The 17102-nt window shown below is 44.6% G+C and overlaps 2 protein-coding genes across 14 annotated transcripts in view; one reads left to right on the plus strand and one right to left on the minus strand.

Moving 5' to 3' along the window:
- RFTN1 (raftlin, lipid raft linker 1) overlaps window positions 1-17102 on the plus strand; it is a 203084-nt gene that overhangs the window by 158023 nt on the left and 27959 nt on the right. For all 10 annotated transcript variants that reach the window (XM_045387000.3, XM_045387006.2, XM_074030926.1 and 7 more), the window contains exon 7: window positions 3166-3281. In XM_045387000.3, the coding sequence (XP_045242935.3) occupies window positions 3166-3281 (116 nt within the window). The remainder of the gene's footprint in view (window positions 1-3165; window positions 3282-17102) is intronic.
- OXNAD1 (oxidoreductase NAD binding domain containing 1) overlaps window positions 10898-17102 on the minus strand; it is an 88482-nt gene continuing 82277 nt past the window's right edge. For all 4 annotated transcript variants that reach the window (XM_074030931.1, XM_074030953.1, XM_065539875.2 and 1 more), the window contains one exon: window positions 10898-15146. The gene's annotated coding sequence lies outside the window, so the exon portion shown is untranslated. The remainder of the gene's footprint in view (window positions 15147-17102) is intronic.

The following is a 17102-nucleotide window of genomic DNA, read 5'->3' on the forward strand; positions in this document are numbered from 1 at the left end:
TCTAAGGAAAGTTTTTCTATTTAGATTATACTAATATCATCTCCCCATAGTTTTAAAAAACTCTTTGATTCTAGTTATGCCTTCAAGAGCCTTGTAGACAGAAAAAGGACATTCTCTGTCATCTGTGTTGTCCATTTACTTGTGTTACACCTGATTTAACTTGTTAATAACCTCACAGAAAAGGAAGGACATAAAAGAAAACTCAAATTGTATGTAATTCCACCACCTATAACTGCTGCTAGCATTTTGTGTATTTCCTTAAAGTTTGTCTAAACCGTTTTAACATAAAAATCCATATTGAGCTCATGTGGCAGTTTTGTATCCTAGTTTTTTTCCATAATATTGTATCTAAAGCATTTTTCTGAATCATTAAATTCCCATGATATTTTTAGGGACAGCCTAGTGTTATACAGAAATCTCCAAATTTAACTATTTTTCTATGGTTAAATCTTTGGATTGTTGAATATTTAGATTAAGTTTTTAAGTAATTTTATAAGTAATGCTTATAGATGGATATTTGATGGTGTTGGAGGTTATTACCTCACGATAGACAAGAAGGGTAAGCTTTCTGGGTGAAAGAGGATGGACTTTTTGTGGCAAGATCCTGCAAATTTGTTAAATTGCTTTCTAGAAAGACTGTACAGTTAAAATTCCCTTAAGCACTATAAACTTTCCCATATCACCACACCTTTACCAGCAGTGAGAATTTTCTTTTCAAAATTTGTCACCTTGCTAAATAAAAAAGAAGTTGAGGCCTGGAGCAGTGGCTTATGCCTGTAATCCCAGCACTTTGGGAGACCAAGGATCACTGGAGTTCAGCAGTCCGAGACCAGCCTCTACAATGGTGTGAGACCCCATCTCTACAAATAATAAAAACAGCTAGGGGTGGTGGCATGTGCCTGTGGTCCCAGCTACTGGGGAGGCTGTGGTAGGAGGATCACTTGAGCCCAGGAGGTTGAGGCTGCAGTGAGCCGTGATTGTGCCATGGCACTCCAGTCTAAGAGACAGAGTGAGACCCCATCTCAAACAAACAAACAAAAAAGAGATTGCAATTGTTTTTCAATGTTTACTGGCCATGGAAAGAGAGAGAGAATTAATTAATTGCTAGTTTATGTCCTTTGTCTCTAATGGTGTTTTAGTATTTTTAACTATCTGTAAAAGCTTTTTACATATAAAAATATTGAGCTTAGTCTTTATTTTTGTTATTGTTGTTGCAAATAATTTTCTCATGTTGATGACCTTTTGTTTATGGGGTCTGTTGGGAGCCAAAGCTAAATATTGTTATATATTCACATCTGTCAGTCTTTTTCTTTGTGAATCTAGAAAATACTGGGAGTTCCAGGAACTCCAGTGTGATTCAGGGGACTTTCTGAATTTGTCTCCCTTCCTCCCCATGGAGAAAAAAAAAAAAAAAAAAAAAAAAATCACATTATTATGGATTTGTCCTATTAAAAATTGTCCTTTTAAAAGAGCATATCATTGAAATGTGCTTTGTATGTGCATTTGTTTACTAGGACTGTCATAAAAAAAATACCACACACCGGGTGGCTTAAACAACAGACACTTATTTTCTCTCAGTTCTGGAGGCTAGAAGTCCATGGTCAAGGTTCCAGCAACTTCAGTTTCTGGCTAGGGCTCTCTTCCTGGCTTGCAGACAGCCACCTTCCTGCTGGGTCCTCACGTGGCTTTTCCTCTTTACACGTGCCAGGTGAGGGAGAGAGAGGGCTCTGGTTTCTCTTCCTCTTCTAATAAGGACACCAGTCCTGTTAGACTAAGGCCCCATCCCACCCTAGTTAAAGGAGGACTAGGACCTCATTTAACCTTAATTACCTTCCTAAAGGCTCTGTCTCCAAATATAGTCACATTGTGGGTTAGGGCTTCAACATACGAATTTTGGGAGGACACAATTCAGTCCATAATATTATGATTGAGCAGTGTTTATGGCATCAAATCTGGGAACCAAGAGAGATTGTCTGTCCATAATCCCACAGATGAGAGACCCAGCCCTTGAAAGAGTCACATCACCTTTCAGGATACAGCCCAGCCCCAAACCACTTGCTTCTAAGTCAGTCTTCTTTCCCCAAATCCCTTATCAAATGGGCCTAGGACATTTACGAGCCATGTACCAAACAAAGGGGTAAAAGCTGCTTCCCTTAGTGTATTCTGTAAGGGCAAGGACTCTGTTCTGTATTTTTTTTTTTTTTTTTTTGGAGACAAGAGTCTCACTCTGTCTTCCAGGCTGAAGTACAGTGGTGCTATCTCAGCTCACTGCAACCTCTGCCTTCCAAGTAGCTGAGATTACAGGTGCACCCCACCACGCCCAGCTAATTTTTTGTATTTTAGTAGAGATAGGGTTTCACTGTGTTCCCCAGGCTGGTCTCGAACTCCTGAGGTTGGGGAATCTGCCTGCCTTGGCCCCCCAAAGTGCTGGGATTACAGGCATGAGCCACTGCGCCCAGCCTGTTCTATATTTCTTTTACCCTCGTTGCCTACGATAGTTTTTGATCATGCTATACATTTCATGTATACTTGTCGAATTGTACAGAGTTCAGAACTTGGTACATTGACTACAGCAGTGCCCAGGGAAACATTTCCAGTGGTAAATTATTTGGGAAAATTCCCTCTCCCCCACATTCCACCTCTTGACAAGAGCTGCCTAAAATGCTGTCTGGACAGCAGCCCACATCATGTGAACTTCCAAGAATCAACGCATCTAGAATGCATCTGACAAGCTCAGATCTGGTGTGTTATATCTCTTCCCTTTAAAAAAAAAAAAAAAAAAAACCCTCACCTAAATATAGTTTGCTTCTAAGAACTGTCTCTAAATGATTGTGTTTTACCCTGGATAAGTTCTCCCCAGTGCATCCTGACGCTGGAGCATGAAAAGGAAGGTAAACGCGTGAAATCAAATGGTGATTGCTAACAATGAAATTTGGGCTCATAAATCAAGGATATTATTCAAAACTGTGAGGTAAATTAGCCTCATTCATTCTGATAGGGCTAGATAGACTCTATGGCTGTATGTGCCTTCTTTAATTAACATGCTGAAAAGATGTTCTGATTGGGATTATTAATGAATGCAGTGGAAATGTTTGCTGCTTAGAAGACTTCTGCCACAGACGGTTTACAAACCACCCCCCACCCCGCCTTTTTCTTTTTCCACAGATTCCTTACATGGCTTAACAGATGGAGTATTCATCTTTGAAGCTGTTTCCACAGAAGATAGCAAAACCATACAGGGCTATGATGCGATTGTGGTTGAACAATGGACAGTCCTGGAAGTAAGTGTGGGGTTGGCAGCCCTGCTTCTTTTGTTTAGACAGCAATTGTTTTATCCGCCTGCTCCATCTGACCGTGGGGCTGTTGCTCAGCTGTGGCTTTCTTCTGAGAGGGAGCTGACCTGGTAGGTCCTAGAAGGACCCCCTTAGTCCTTTCATTCCCCTCTTTTCCCACCTCCAGGTAGGGGTGGGCCCCGCTCTTCCCTTTCTGCAGGAAAAGCACATTGCGTGTGCCTGGCCATTTGGTGGAAGGAGACGTGTCATTCATTAATTTGCATATAACTGACAACTCTAAGTGATATAAATGAGGCCACATAGTTTGTGGCCTCCGTAATAATCAGAGCAGCATCGTTGTCAGAGCCAGACCCTGTGGCTCCCTGTGCCAGCTATCCTTAGAGTTATGCACATGAGCTCACTTAATCTTCACAATAAGCCTTTTAAGTAAATACTGTTATTGCCCCTGTTATATAGATGAGGAAACCGAGGCACAGAGAGGTTAGGTCCCTGGTCCAAGATTACACATTAAATACTGAAGAATGTATTTGAGAAATGTTGACTCATGAGGCCACCAAATTGCTGTGGGCAGGGGAATTCCTCAAACCATGTTCTGCTGGGACTTTGGAGGAGCGAATTTACTCCTAAGATTCACTAGTGTGTACCTGAAGGGCATTTCTCTAACTATGGAAGCGTGACTTTTTAGCCTACTCTCTTGCATACACAGCATCTGGGATATAAAGGGGGAAGCTATTTGGACATAGAGAGCTGAATTCTTGGTTTTTTTGTTTGTTTGTTTGTTTGTTTGTTTTTTGAGATAGCTTCTTGCTCTGTCGCTCTGGCTGGAGTGCAGTGGCATGATCTTGGCTCACTGCAACCTCCGCCTCCCGGGTTCAAGCGATTCTCCTGCCTCAGCCTCCAGAGTAGCTGGGACTACAGGCACCCGCCACCACGCCCAGCTAATTTTTGTACTTTTAGTAAAGACAGGGTCTCACCATGTTGGCCAGGCTGGTCTCAAACTCTTGACCTCAAGTGATCTGCCTGCCTTGGCCTTTAGAAGTGCTGGGATTACACCGTGAGCCACCGTGCCCAGCCATGGGCATAGAGAACTGATTTCTGAACACCATGGAAGAACACAGGATCGGCATTGCTGGGAGGGCCTCTGCCAAACAGGGCTCTCCAGGCTGAGGGAAGACAGGGGTGGATACAACTCTCTGTGAGGAGTGTGGGGCGCTGAGACCCACTAGACAGCCAGTGCTTGCCACACCCTTGTGCCTGCCAGAACTGCAGGCTCGAGGCAGTCCCTTGCCTGGTTATTGAAGTGGAGATGGGATGGGGCGTGAGTTGGATGTCTCCCGGGACACTATGACTCAGCTTTGAAGCTGCAGCAGTTCCCAGCATGCGTGAAGTGAGGAGCAAGGCTGTTGGGGGGCATGCCTGCGTCTGAACAGGGATGAGAAATAACTGCTTGCAAGTGTGATAGTAATGGAGTACCTGAAGGAACTAGAGTCGTCAGAAGCAGGAGTTGGAAAGTCACAGCATCCGGGGCTGGTTAGCGAAGGGGCCAGAAGTCCTGAGGGAAGTAAGGAACCAGGTGACGACCTGGTGTGAGATCAGCTCCACCAGTCACTCCTGTGTGACCCTGGGGCCCATGGTCTCTCCAGGGTCCATGCTCCTAACTAGAAATGGGATGCAGAGGAAGTAAGGCTCAGTCCAAGATGCCAAGTGAGTGTGGGCAGGTCCTGTCACTTCTCAGGACCCTGTCCTTCCTCAACTGTAGCTGGGCAGGTCACATGGCCCATCACGTGTGGTGGAGTGAAGGCTCCAGGTGGTGGTGAAATATGAAATGCCAAGAGTTGGGGATCTGAAGGACTGAGCAGCCGGCATTCAGTTTGCTCTGTAACATTTGGCTGTTAACAGTAGCGATGCATGGCTGCACCCAAAACATGTGCCTGAGCCGAGTGATTGGCAGACCATGGGGATGTGTGTAAAATTCCTGCTGTCTGTATATTAAAATGGCTGTTAAGGGAGGGCTCTGTGGTTCCTCAAAAAAGATGACTTGATGGCAGTGATCCAAAATCATCTATAAAATGGTTCTTAAAAATTAGTGTGACTGCAGGACCAGTAGCATCAGCATCACGTGGGAAGTTGTTAGAAATGCAGATTCTTGGACCCCACTCCAGATCTGCTGAACCCTCTGGGGGTGGGGCCTGGCAGTCTGCATTTTAGCAAGCCCTGCAGGAGATTCTGAGGCTCACTCCATTTGAAGAACCAGGGTGGGTATAGATGCCACTCCCATGTTGGAACTGTACCCCACAAGGTGATGGATTTGAAAGGGGGGACCCTGGAAGTGATAAGGCTGGGAAGGCTCCGCCCTCATGGATGGGATGAATGCCCTTAGAAGAGAGGCTGCAGACCACTGCCTCCCCTTTTTGGCCTTCTACCTTTGATCATGCAAGGACACCTACAGGGCACTATCTGTGAGGAATGGGCCTTTGCCAGACATTGAACCTGTTGGTCAGTGTCAAGATGCCTGATCTTGGACTGCCAGCCTCCAGAAATGTGAGAAACAAGTTTCTGTTGTTTATAAATTACCCAGCCTGTGGTATATTGTCATAGGAGTAGGAATGGACTGAGACAGAAATTGGTACCAAGAAGTGGGGCTGTTGCTATAACAAATACTTGAAAGTGTAGAAATGACTTTGGAACTGGGTAATGGGTAGATGCTAGAAGAGTTTGGACATGCAGGCTAAAAAGAGCCTAGATTGCTGTGAATGGAGTGTTAGGGTGATTCTGTTGAGGGCTCAGAAGAAGAGGAGAGCTGTAGAGAGGGCCTCAGACTTCTCAGAAATTATCTAAGTGTCATGATCAGAATGTTGGTAGAAATATGGACAGTAAAGGTCATTCTGATGAGGTCTTAGATGGAAATGAGGAACAAGGTATTGGAAACTGGAGGAAAGGCCATCCTTGTTATAAAGTGGCAAAGAACTTGGCTAAATTGTGTTCGTGTCCTAGCGCTTTGTGGAAGGCAGAACCAATGAGGGATGAACTAGGATATTTGGTGGAAGAAATCTCTAAGCAAAATATTCAGGGTGCAGTGTAGCTGTTCTTGGCTGCTGATAGTAAAATGCAGGAAGAGAGAAACCAACTGCAAATGGAGTTTGTAATCAGAAGGGAAGCAGAACTTAAAGATTTGGGAAATTCTCAGCCTGGCTTTGTTGTCAAAAATGAAAAAGTGTATTCAGAATAGAAAACTAAGGTTGGCTAAGCTACTGTTTGATAGGGAGATTGGTGCTGGTGGAAGGATGCCATATGCTATTCACCAAGACAATGAAAGAAAGACCTGAAGGCATTTCTGAGATCATCAAGGCTGCTGCTCCCATCAGAGGCCTGGAATGCCAACGCCTGGGGGACAGACCTGTGTCAAAGGAGGTGACTTGGGCATCCTCAGTATCTTCAGGCTCACTGCCCAGTGCTGTCTCAAGTTTCCGCTCCACGTGGTCAGGCTAACACAGCCTCTGAGATTGACATCTCCTGAAAGCAGATGGAGGAGAGATCTTGTGGGAAGACTGTACTCCTTGGTTTATGGGTTTCTCTTCCTCTTTGCAGCTGGTGGAAACAAGCTTCAGGAGTCAGCTCTGAGGTCACCTCCTGCAGGGTGAAAGAGCGCTCCTCTGTGTTCTCATAACTCTCTGGGCATGGCTCTATCACAGCTCCTGTTGTACTCCATCAGTGTTATTTATTTGTCCACTTTCCTCCCTCCACTGTGAGTTTCTTGGTCTGGGAATGTTCATCTTTGTTCTCCAAGGCACTCCAGTAAATGCTTGCTGATTGGGTTGAAGGCTTTTTGGTTCAGCCCAAGGTAGACTAGTGTTTCTCAAAATTGATCTTGTATCAGAATCACCTGGAGAGCTTTTAAAACCACAGCTATCCAGGCTCTACCCCTACTTCCTATTCAATGGGTGTCTTAGTCTGCTTGGGCTGCGTAACAAAATACCAGACTAGACAGATTAAACAACAGAAATTTCTTTCCTCTCAGTTCTGGAGGCTGAAAAGTCCAAGATCAAGGTTCTGTTGGGGTTTGGTTTCTGGTGAGGGCTCTCTTCCTGGCTTGCAGATGGCTGGCTTCTCACTGTATCCTCACATAGCTTTGCCTCTGAGCATGCACAGGTGGGAGGGGGCCACTCTGGTGTCTCTTCTTATAAGGACACTAATTCTGTTGGATCAGGGCCCCATACTTATGACTTCATTTAACCTTAATTACTTCTGTAGAGGCCCCATCTCCAAACACAGCCAAACTAGGGTTTGAAGCCTCAACATACACACTGTGGGAGGATATAAAATATTTAGTCTATAACGGTGGCTCTGAGATGGGGCCCAAGAATTTGCATTTTCTAAGACATTTTCAGATGAGCTGATGCTGCTGGTGTGGGAACCCCACCTTGAGAATCCCTGTCTTAGGGGAACTAAGTATAGACAGCTCTGTAACCAGCACAGCCCAGCAATGTCCAGTCCAGGACAGGTTCACCCACAGCTCAGCTCTTTGAAGAGGCTCCGTTAGACCCTGACTTGGGCCTGCAGACAGCCCCTCTCCTGCCTGCCCCTCTCTAAGGCTGAGGGTATTTTTCAAACTCTCATGTCTTCTACCCTCTACCAATTACTTCTTTTCCCCACCCTTTTGGCCTCTAGGAAAGATTTTTCCTTTTTAAGGCCTCAGCAGGTCCCTTTTGGCTTCTGGTTAACTGCTTTTCTGGTAACCACAGTCTTCCCAGGCAGGCCTATAATCTCTAGGGCTCTGACCACAAAATGTCCCTGACCAGTTCTTTCTCATGTCTCATAGTGGGGCCTGGTCTGTCCCTTTCCTGCTTCGTTACTCCTCCTGTGCTGATTCCTCAGCTCTGCGTAGATGTGCCATTCCGATTCCACCTTGTCTCGCTGGCTTCCCTCTCTCTTCACGCGCATGTACACATGCACACACGCACATGCACACACGAAAATGTAGTGTGCGGACGGTGCAACATATTGGCAAGAGAGCAGTGATTCCAGAATCTGGCCTGAGTGTGCATCCTGCCTCTCTGATTCCCAGCTGAGTGATGGACTATGTGAAAAGCAAACCACCCCTGCTTTGTTTTTCTATTTTCAGTTGTATAAATGGGGATACTGGTAACGACCTCTCAAAGTTGATGAGAATTAAAAGAGAAAACATATTAAAAAGTTGTGAATGTAGAACGTGGCACATAGTAAGCCCTCATGACATACTGCTTTCTCGGTCAGTCACCTCGTATCATCATGAGACAGATCCTTCCCCCATTGCCTTTGTGGTATGCTAAAAGCACAGAGGCGGTTGGGCTAGGGTACCTGTAGAGTCAAATGCAAATAATTGCATTTTGCTCAGTTGGAAACCGACAGCCTAAAATTAAAAGCAGTTGTAAGATAAATGTGTATCCATAGGGCATTTATAACAGGTATTTTGTTGACTTTCTTTGAGTTTACAGTCTAGTGTGTGAGCAGAAAGGGTAATTCTTGGAAAGGAAAGGAAAAAACTACATAAGATGAATAGGTAAAGAGCAAGATGCAGACACAGAGACCTCTGCTTCCCTCTGCATCTGTGTATCTTTCAGCCTGACAGCCCATCAGAGCTTATAGACACCACCAGGTGCTACCTGAGCATAGAGACTTTTCCATGTTTATCCCTCTCCATGGAATATGTTCTAGAACATCAGTGCTTATCGTGAAATTTGGTGCCAGAATGGAACATAAGACAGTAGAAAAAGCACTTATAGCTGATGCAACTGGTATGGTGGCGGGTGGGTTAATTGAAAAAGTCAAAGAGACCCAAAGAAAATCAGATTCCTATCTTACACATTTTATTTGAATGTAAAGTATGTAAACACATGTCCATTTGCCAGTCTTTTTGAGTTGAGTGTCTGCTGAAGTAGAGTTCTGCCTCATCTTTCTCATATAAACCACACCCAAAGTGTGCTAACTACAATGTCCAGTATCAGTTTCTTTAAAGTATCAATGGAATCTGACTGCAGAATCCTTCTATGTTTTCATGATTTCTTTCTAGTCTTTCTAGTCCCCACGCCCAACACACATCTAATTCAGCCACAGTTGTTACTTTTTAGTGATTGTTCTTTGTTGAGTCTCTTCAAGGAATTCAACTTAGTTTTTTGAGAAACAACTTGTTTTTGCACTTATAGTTTATATGCTTTTAGATCATTTAAGACATGTAACTAGGAAAATGGGTCTAACTTATAGAAACACATACAGCTTACCCCTGACATGCTCAGTTGGTGAGGTCAGAAGGGCATGAGCATCCTAGAAAGCTGCTGCTGCCTGCGAGGACTTGACTTCTCTCAGGGTGGACTGGACTTCCGCGAGTACAGCTGCGGGGAGAATGGCTTAGGGCGTCATTACAGCCTCTGCAACCCCACAGACTTTGTCATGAGGCTCTGGAGTCAGCTCTTCTCCACTCTCTGCCTGCGTATTTAATCTTTTGTTAACTCCCATTTTATCTCATACTATTCGCTTCTGCCCATTTCCCCAGCCTGTCAAGACATTTCTGATCATGGTTATATCATCCTTCATTCTGGGGATCTTCCAGCCTTGGCTTCCCTGAAGGCTTCATATGTATGGTGGCTCCTGGCTGGTCTCAATGGCAAACAGACTGGATCAAGGACACAGTCCTTGGCACGCTATAAGAATCTCTCCACCAGTGCCTGACACTAACCCAAACCATTCTGCAGTGGATTCAGGTGGCCCTGTTGTTCCACCTTCCGTTCCTCTCTTGTATTTACATGAAAGGCTTGATGAGATGCTTTTCTGTAACTGAAACCTACTCTGTCCTGTAACCCTGTCTCATAATCCTGTGTAACAACACATTAGGTCTCACTTGGTCTTCATGAAGTTCTGCAGGTTTCTGGGGCTCAAGCTTTTGTTTTCAAAGGCTCCCAACCATCTCTTTAAGAATCCACTCTAGGATTTGCCAGGGAGTAACATCAATTTCTATGGTTTCTAGAATTCACAGGGGAGCCAATATTTGTTCTTTTTAAACCATCTGGTTTTTTTCTTTTATTGCCACAGTTTCTCCAAGATAATTATTTTGGTTCTGAGATCATAGTCTTTAGTGCCAAAGACAGCAGTTCTCTGCCTTTTTCCTGTGATAGGGATGATTTTCCTGCAAATAATCACTCCCATGAAAGGCCCAGGAATCAACACCCAAACCCCTCCCAGGCTGCATCTCCATCCTTTCCCATCGCAAAGCGAATCATAGCACAGGTGAGTGCTATGGAGGTCAGAATAGCCTCAGCTCTATTTTAGCAGCTCTTTCAGTACTTTGACTTTTATCAAATTCGTGTGTGCCACTCACCTTGACAGTTACACACCTGTTTACAGAATAGTATGTATGGATGACTGCCTTTTCCTTAAAAAAAAAAAAAAGTGATTCATCTCAGCTTGAGCTCATTTAAAATTTTCAAGTTTGCTTCACAGGGCATACTGCTAACATCTGCTAACAATTTGAAATGCCCACTCCCATCCATGACTCAGCAATTTCATACTTCATGTCCATCTCTTCTAAAGAAACAAATGCATGTGTTCACAAGAAGGCACAGACAAGGCTATTATCTCAGCATTATTTGTAATATCAAAAAAGGTAACAATATTCATGTCCATCAGTAGGGGAATGGTTAAACAAAAGATAATATATTCTTATTATAGATTAGGTCATTCTGTATAAGCTGACATGGAAGGAATTGCAGGAAATGTTAAACAAGAAAACTAAGTTGCAGAATTATCCTGTGATGGTTAATTTTATGTCAACTTTGCTGGGCTATGGTACTCAGTTACTTGATCAAACACCAATCTAGATGTTGCTATAAAAGTATTTTGAGATGCGATTACCATTCATCTCAGTAGAAGAGTAAAGCACACTACCCTTCATAATGTGAGTGGACCTCATCCAATCAGCTGAAGGCCTTAAGAAAAAAGATTGAGATCCCAGAAGAAGGAATTCAGCCTCCAGACTCAAAACTGCAACATCGACTCCTGCTGGAATTTCCAGCCTGCTGGGCTACCCTGCAGACTTTGGATTTTACATCCCCCACAGTCATGTAAGCCAGTTCCTCAAAATGAAGCTTTCTAGATACAAGATAGCCTACTGATTCTCTTTCTCAGGAGAATCCTGATGAACACAGATATAAATGCTGTGATGCCATTAATGGGGAGAAAACTTCACAGAGTCTCTTAGACTTTAGCCATATTTGTCTCCTTGTAGAAAAGAAAGTAAAATAGGAGTTGAATAATCCCATTTTTATTGTCTTGAACATACTCTTCTTGTGCAACTTCTTGCTTTCAGCATGATTTTAAATGGCGTGTGTGTATACGTGTGCACACACGCACATATGTAATTCGCATATCTCATCTCATTCTAGGCTGAGGTGCATATGTGTATACCTCACGCCACCTGCACACCTCAGCTCATTCCAGGCACAACATTCCTCCTCTTTTGGGTTTGCCTCATTTCTGTCACCATCCCTGGAGGCTCAGGTACCCCCTTCTGTCCTTGTAAATTCACACTCATCTATCTCCACAGCGACAGTGGTTTTCCTTAGTTGCCTCCAACTTTTATTTTAGGGTGACATGTCCACCTGGAGCCAGCGGGCCTGTGAGCATTTCTTGTCATGGGGCCATATTAAACTTTCCCCTGAGCCTCTGAAATTCTTTCTTCTTGTCTCTGGAGAGGGCCTCTAGTACTCTTCTGCTATTAGGAACTTCACAGAGAAAAGCTTAGTTTGTACAGTTTGTGTTGCCCAGGTAAGTCATTTCCCTTCCCATAATGATGGGGAAGAGATTACATTTAGAAATAGTGACCCCAAAAGGTCATGATCTGATTATTGAGTCCTGACTTCTGATCTGAAGCTTTGACCCTGTCCTCGGATACTGGAGCCTGAGATGGCTGTCTGTCCCTCTTTTATCTCTTTTAGCCATTATTTTCCCTCTGCCTCCTCCTTGGCAGCAGCCACTTGCTTGGGCGTTCTGAAATGTATGTGGATTGTGGCAGTGGCAGGACACAGAGATGATGGGCTATTGGACCAAAACCAGCCCTCCTGCTCCCCCATGGGGCAGGTGGGCTAGACTAATCCATGAAAGAATACATAAGAATGAAAACCATTTGAGATGGTGGAGATTAGAGGTTCCATAACAGAACTCTCAGGGAACTGGGAAACTCCATAGGCTCAAAGAGAATGACTGCTCTTTGATGCCCAGGAACAAGGATGCAAAGGGGCGTTTGCTGACGCCCCACACATCAAGGAGCCTCGGGAAGAAGAGCCTACAAAGGAAATAGGAAGGCATTCAAGGCTAATTGTGCCCTGCTGACCAGAAGTGCCCTGGGAGAGAGCAGAGACTGAGCAAGGCCTCCTGGACACACTGGGCTCCAGCTGGGTATTGGCAGTCAAGTCAGGACTTGAATGGGCTAAGGGATTGAGTGTGGGGGCACCCTGCTGTGGGAAGTGACAGGAGCAGAGGCCAGCTGGAAGAGAAGGCACATCTATTAATTTTTTTTATAATTAGAACACATAATGGATAATGTGGGTGAGCTCCCAGATGCCTCTGATAATGGATAATGTTGGTGATCTAGATGCCTCAGCTCCCTTTTTACCATCGTGCTTTCACCTCAAGCAGGCAGCACTTGTGCCTCTTAGCAGAGCCCTGCCCCTGAGCTCCAGGAGCCTGCCCTGCTTTAAGCAACAAGAGCCACAAGTGCCCTGAGGCGGTCCTCGTCAATGACAGAGGAGTGTGGGTGTACGAAAGCTCTGCTCCCTGGCCTCAGAGGGGGACAACTCTGAGCGTAACTCACCCCTCAGAGCTCCCCACAGGATCAGACTAAGCCACTGGTCACGGGATGTCCTTAAAACTGCGTCCTTCCTGGGCCGCTGCTACTGTGTTGTCCGACTTCCCCCACTCCCTCACTGGCAGCACATCCTTAATAAGTTACTTGCACATGAATACTTGTCTTAGTGTCTGCTTCTAGGGAACCTGGCCTAAGAGCATGTGTAAAAACAATTCCATTCAGGAATATTACATTGCAAATTGAGATAAAAGTTACTGGAGGTTTTATAGTAATTTTAAACAAAATGCTGACAGTGCAAATGTGTATATAGTAAAGACTGAATCCTCCTCTCTCCTCGGACCCTCACTTCCCTAGTTTCCCTTTCACAGAGAACGCTCCTTCCAGAGAGGAGGTGGTATACACACAGAGGTGGGTGTGCACGCAGAGCTGGGTGTGCATCTGTATAACGGAGAGGCAGAGGGAGATTTTATACACATAGAGGAGAAGGCCGAGTAGAGAGTTGAAAATGCTTTGAAGATTAGAGTAATGAGGCCACAAGACAAGGAATGCCAGCAGCCACTAGCGCCGGAAAAAAACAAGCGGATTCTCCCCCTGGCCTCCAAAAGGAGCAGGGGCCTGTTATAACCTTGATTTTTGACCCAGTGATCCTGATTGTGAACTTCTGACTTCCAGAACTGTGAGAAATTTCTATTGTTGTAATCCATCAATTTTGTGGTCATTTATTATAGCCACCCTAGGAAATGGATATAACATGCATGGATGTCTCTCCAGGGTCACCCTGTAGGGAGTCCTTGACAGTATGTTTGCATGTGAAGAGTCTGGGGAAGACTTTGTGGTTGAGGCAAGGGCCTGGACTTCTTGCAATGGGTTGAAAGGAGCCATAGTGGGATTTTCATCAGAGAGCTGTACATTGGGACAACTGGCCCTGGAGAAAGGGCCAGAAAGGTGGATAGAGCAACAGAAGCCCAGGGAAATAGAATAAGGGTGGTGGTCATGGGTATCAGTTAGGTTGCTTTCCACTGTTCATAGCAGGAAATCCGACTAAAAGTGGCTTAAGCCGTAGGGGTGTTCATCTCATCTCACTGAGCAGGAAGTCTAGAGCAAGATGGGGAGGTTGCAGAGTCAGCTTTTTCAATGGCTTAAAGATGCCACCAGGGACCCAGGTGCTGCCATCTTTCTGTACTCATCCTCAGCCTGTCTGCGGGCCTCTCCTCATGATCCTCACAAGGTGACTGTGGCAAATCTAGGTGTCTCATGCAAATATGATGACAATGGTGAACAGGAGCAGTTTTTTCCTGCCACATGTCCCTTTTTATTAGCAAGTAAAACCTTTCCCAGAAACCCCCAACAGATTTCCTCAGGTCTCATTGGCCAGGGTTGAGTCACAGACCCATGCCACTTGTCAAGAGTCATGCTTGTCCAGGCCTGGGGGGTGTCAGTGAGGAAGGAGGCCTGGGCCATCGAGGGGCTGTTGGCTTTGGCAGCCAACAGAATGTGCCACTGAGGGGACTAGCAAGGCAGGATGCTCCTAGAGGTATTTTCAAGACTGGACTTGTTGACGATCTGGATAATGAGATGACAAACGGAAGTGTTTGACCTTTAATCTTTATCTGCACTTTTTTCTTCCATAAACTCAATTGTCCTATTTTCTCAGACATCCATATTTCACTTCGTATACAACATTTAGTGATACAAGTAAGATATACCTTTTTAAAAATTTATCCAACAAATAAATATTGAGTTCCTACTGTGTGTCAGCCACTGTGACAGCATGATGAATGGATGAAATTCAGGCAGGCAGGATTGATTCCATTTAGTCAAGGGAAGGAGTGTAGTCATTAAAAATGAATGCCCACCCCCTGGCCTTTCCACATTCATCAATAATTCCTCTTCATTGTCAAGCTTCCTGAGGGGTGCTGGAAGACCTTAAATCACAGAAACCTTTTAAATCTGACGAGGGGAGAGGCAAGTATGCCATTCTGGTGAAGATCATGGGGCAAAGTGAATTTCGATTCTTGCTGCAGAGGAAGAAAGGATGAAACAAATGATCACATTTTCAAAATCCTGTGACAAATGCGGTTTAAAATATTCAAGGTACACCACAGAACGACAAGAAATAAGTGTATTAGGGTTCTCCAGTAAAAAAAAACCAGTAGGAGATTATGCACACACACACAAAGACACAAAGAGATTTATTATAAGGTTTTGGCTCATGTGATTATGGAGACTGAGGAGTCCCACAGTCTGCTGTCTGCAAGCTGGAGACCGAGGAAAGCCAGTGGTATAGTTCAGAGGCCTGAGAGCTGGCAGCTGATGGTGCGGATTCCAGTCCAGGTCCCAAGCCCTGAGAACCAGGAGCAACAAGGGCAGAAGATGGACATTCCTGTTCAAGCAGTCAGGCAGTGTTAATTCAGCCTTCCTCCACCCTTTTGTTCTGTTCAGGTCCTCAATGACTGGATGATGTTCACCCACATTGGGGAGGGCCATCTGGTCTACTCAGTTGGCCCATTCAAATGCTAATCTTTTCCAGAAACACCCTCACAACATGCCCAGAAATAATGTTTATGCATCCTGTGGCAAGTTAAGGGCTCAATGTGATAACAAGGGCTATATCTTTAGGTTTTCCCAATGTGTTTGAGATAAAAGGGTTGGAGATAATTCTATCAGAGCTTTAAACACACACACACACACACACACACACACACACACACACACACACCCCCTACTTATTATCTTACAGTTTCTGGGCCAGAAATCCAGGTGAGCTGAACTGGGTCCTCTGCTGCTTAGGGTCTCAAAAGGCTGAAATTGGATGTCAGTAGAGCTGTGTTCCTTATTAGAGGCTTTGGTGGGGAAGAATCCACTTCCAAGTTCATTTAGGTTGTTGGCCTTGTGGTTGCAGGTCTGAGGTCCTTGTTTTCTTGCAGCAGTTATCTAGGAGCTGCTCTTTGCTCCTAGGGGCTGCCCCCATTTCTTATGCTTTCCATGTGGCCCCCTAAAAGAGCTTTTCAGATGCATGAGAGCCACAGATGAAGAGAGGGCAAATGGTTCTCCAGAGACAACTGAAGTATATTAAATCAGTGAGCATAAAAGGTTGGAGGGTGTTCTTGTAGTTATGTGTTCACTCATCACCACTCCTTGAAATATGTTCTCTGAAATTTGCCTGGCCAAGGCTTTTAATACAGCTAAATAAAAAGGAAGGGCCTATGGGTGGTGTATAACTGGTTGAGAGGCCGTACTTGGCAATGATGTGCTTTCATTGGGAGGAGGTCTTTCTTCATGGGCTTTCTGATGCCATCCTGTGCCTTGTCCTGTTTCACATCTTTTTCAGGGGCTTGTGTAGGGATCTAGAAGGTGGTGGACCCGAAGAGACCTGATTCTGGGAGGCCACAGAATATCTTGGGTGGCCCTCGGGATCTAAAGAACATGGATGCTCTTGGGCTCCACAAAAGCATTCCAGTTGGGCAAAGGGGAAGAAAGCCAGGTCATATCTGAGAGTGGGGAAGACTCTGAAGCACCCACCCATGCCAGGGTCAACCAGAGCTGCTTGTTCTAAATGTATCTGTTTTTACATGTTGTTTCTAAATCAGATTATAGTTGATGCTTAAAGGAAGCATCCTACTAATAAAAAAAAAAAAAAAAAGAAACGAAAAGAAACAAAACCACCTTGAAAATTACTGATCTAATCCATTTCCTTTTTTGAGTAGGTTTTCCAGACTTCTTAAACCCCTCCAATCTCTTACCTCTTAGTATATGAATATTGGACTAAAAACCAGTTTAATAAATGTAATAGGAATACATTTAAGTATCAACAAATTGCATTTAAGCTCAAAAAAGTCAATAATATAGAATGGCGAATACCTGATTTGACAATAATTCCAAAGAAAAAGAGTTAATACAGGCCAAGGATGTCTCTACTGCTTCCCTCCAAGTGCTCTGGGCTGTGACCCAGTGAACATTTCCAGATCACAGCC

Source organism: Macaca fascicularis, chromosome 2 (genome assembly GCF_037993035.2).
Source record: "Macaca fascicularis isolate 582-1 chromosome 2, T2T-MFA8v1.1".
Lineage (NCBI taxonomy): Eukaryota > Metazoa > Chordata > Mammalia > Primates > Cercopithecidae > Macaca > Macaca fascicularis.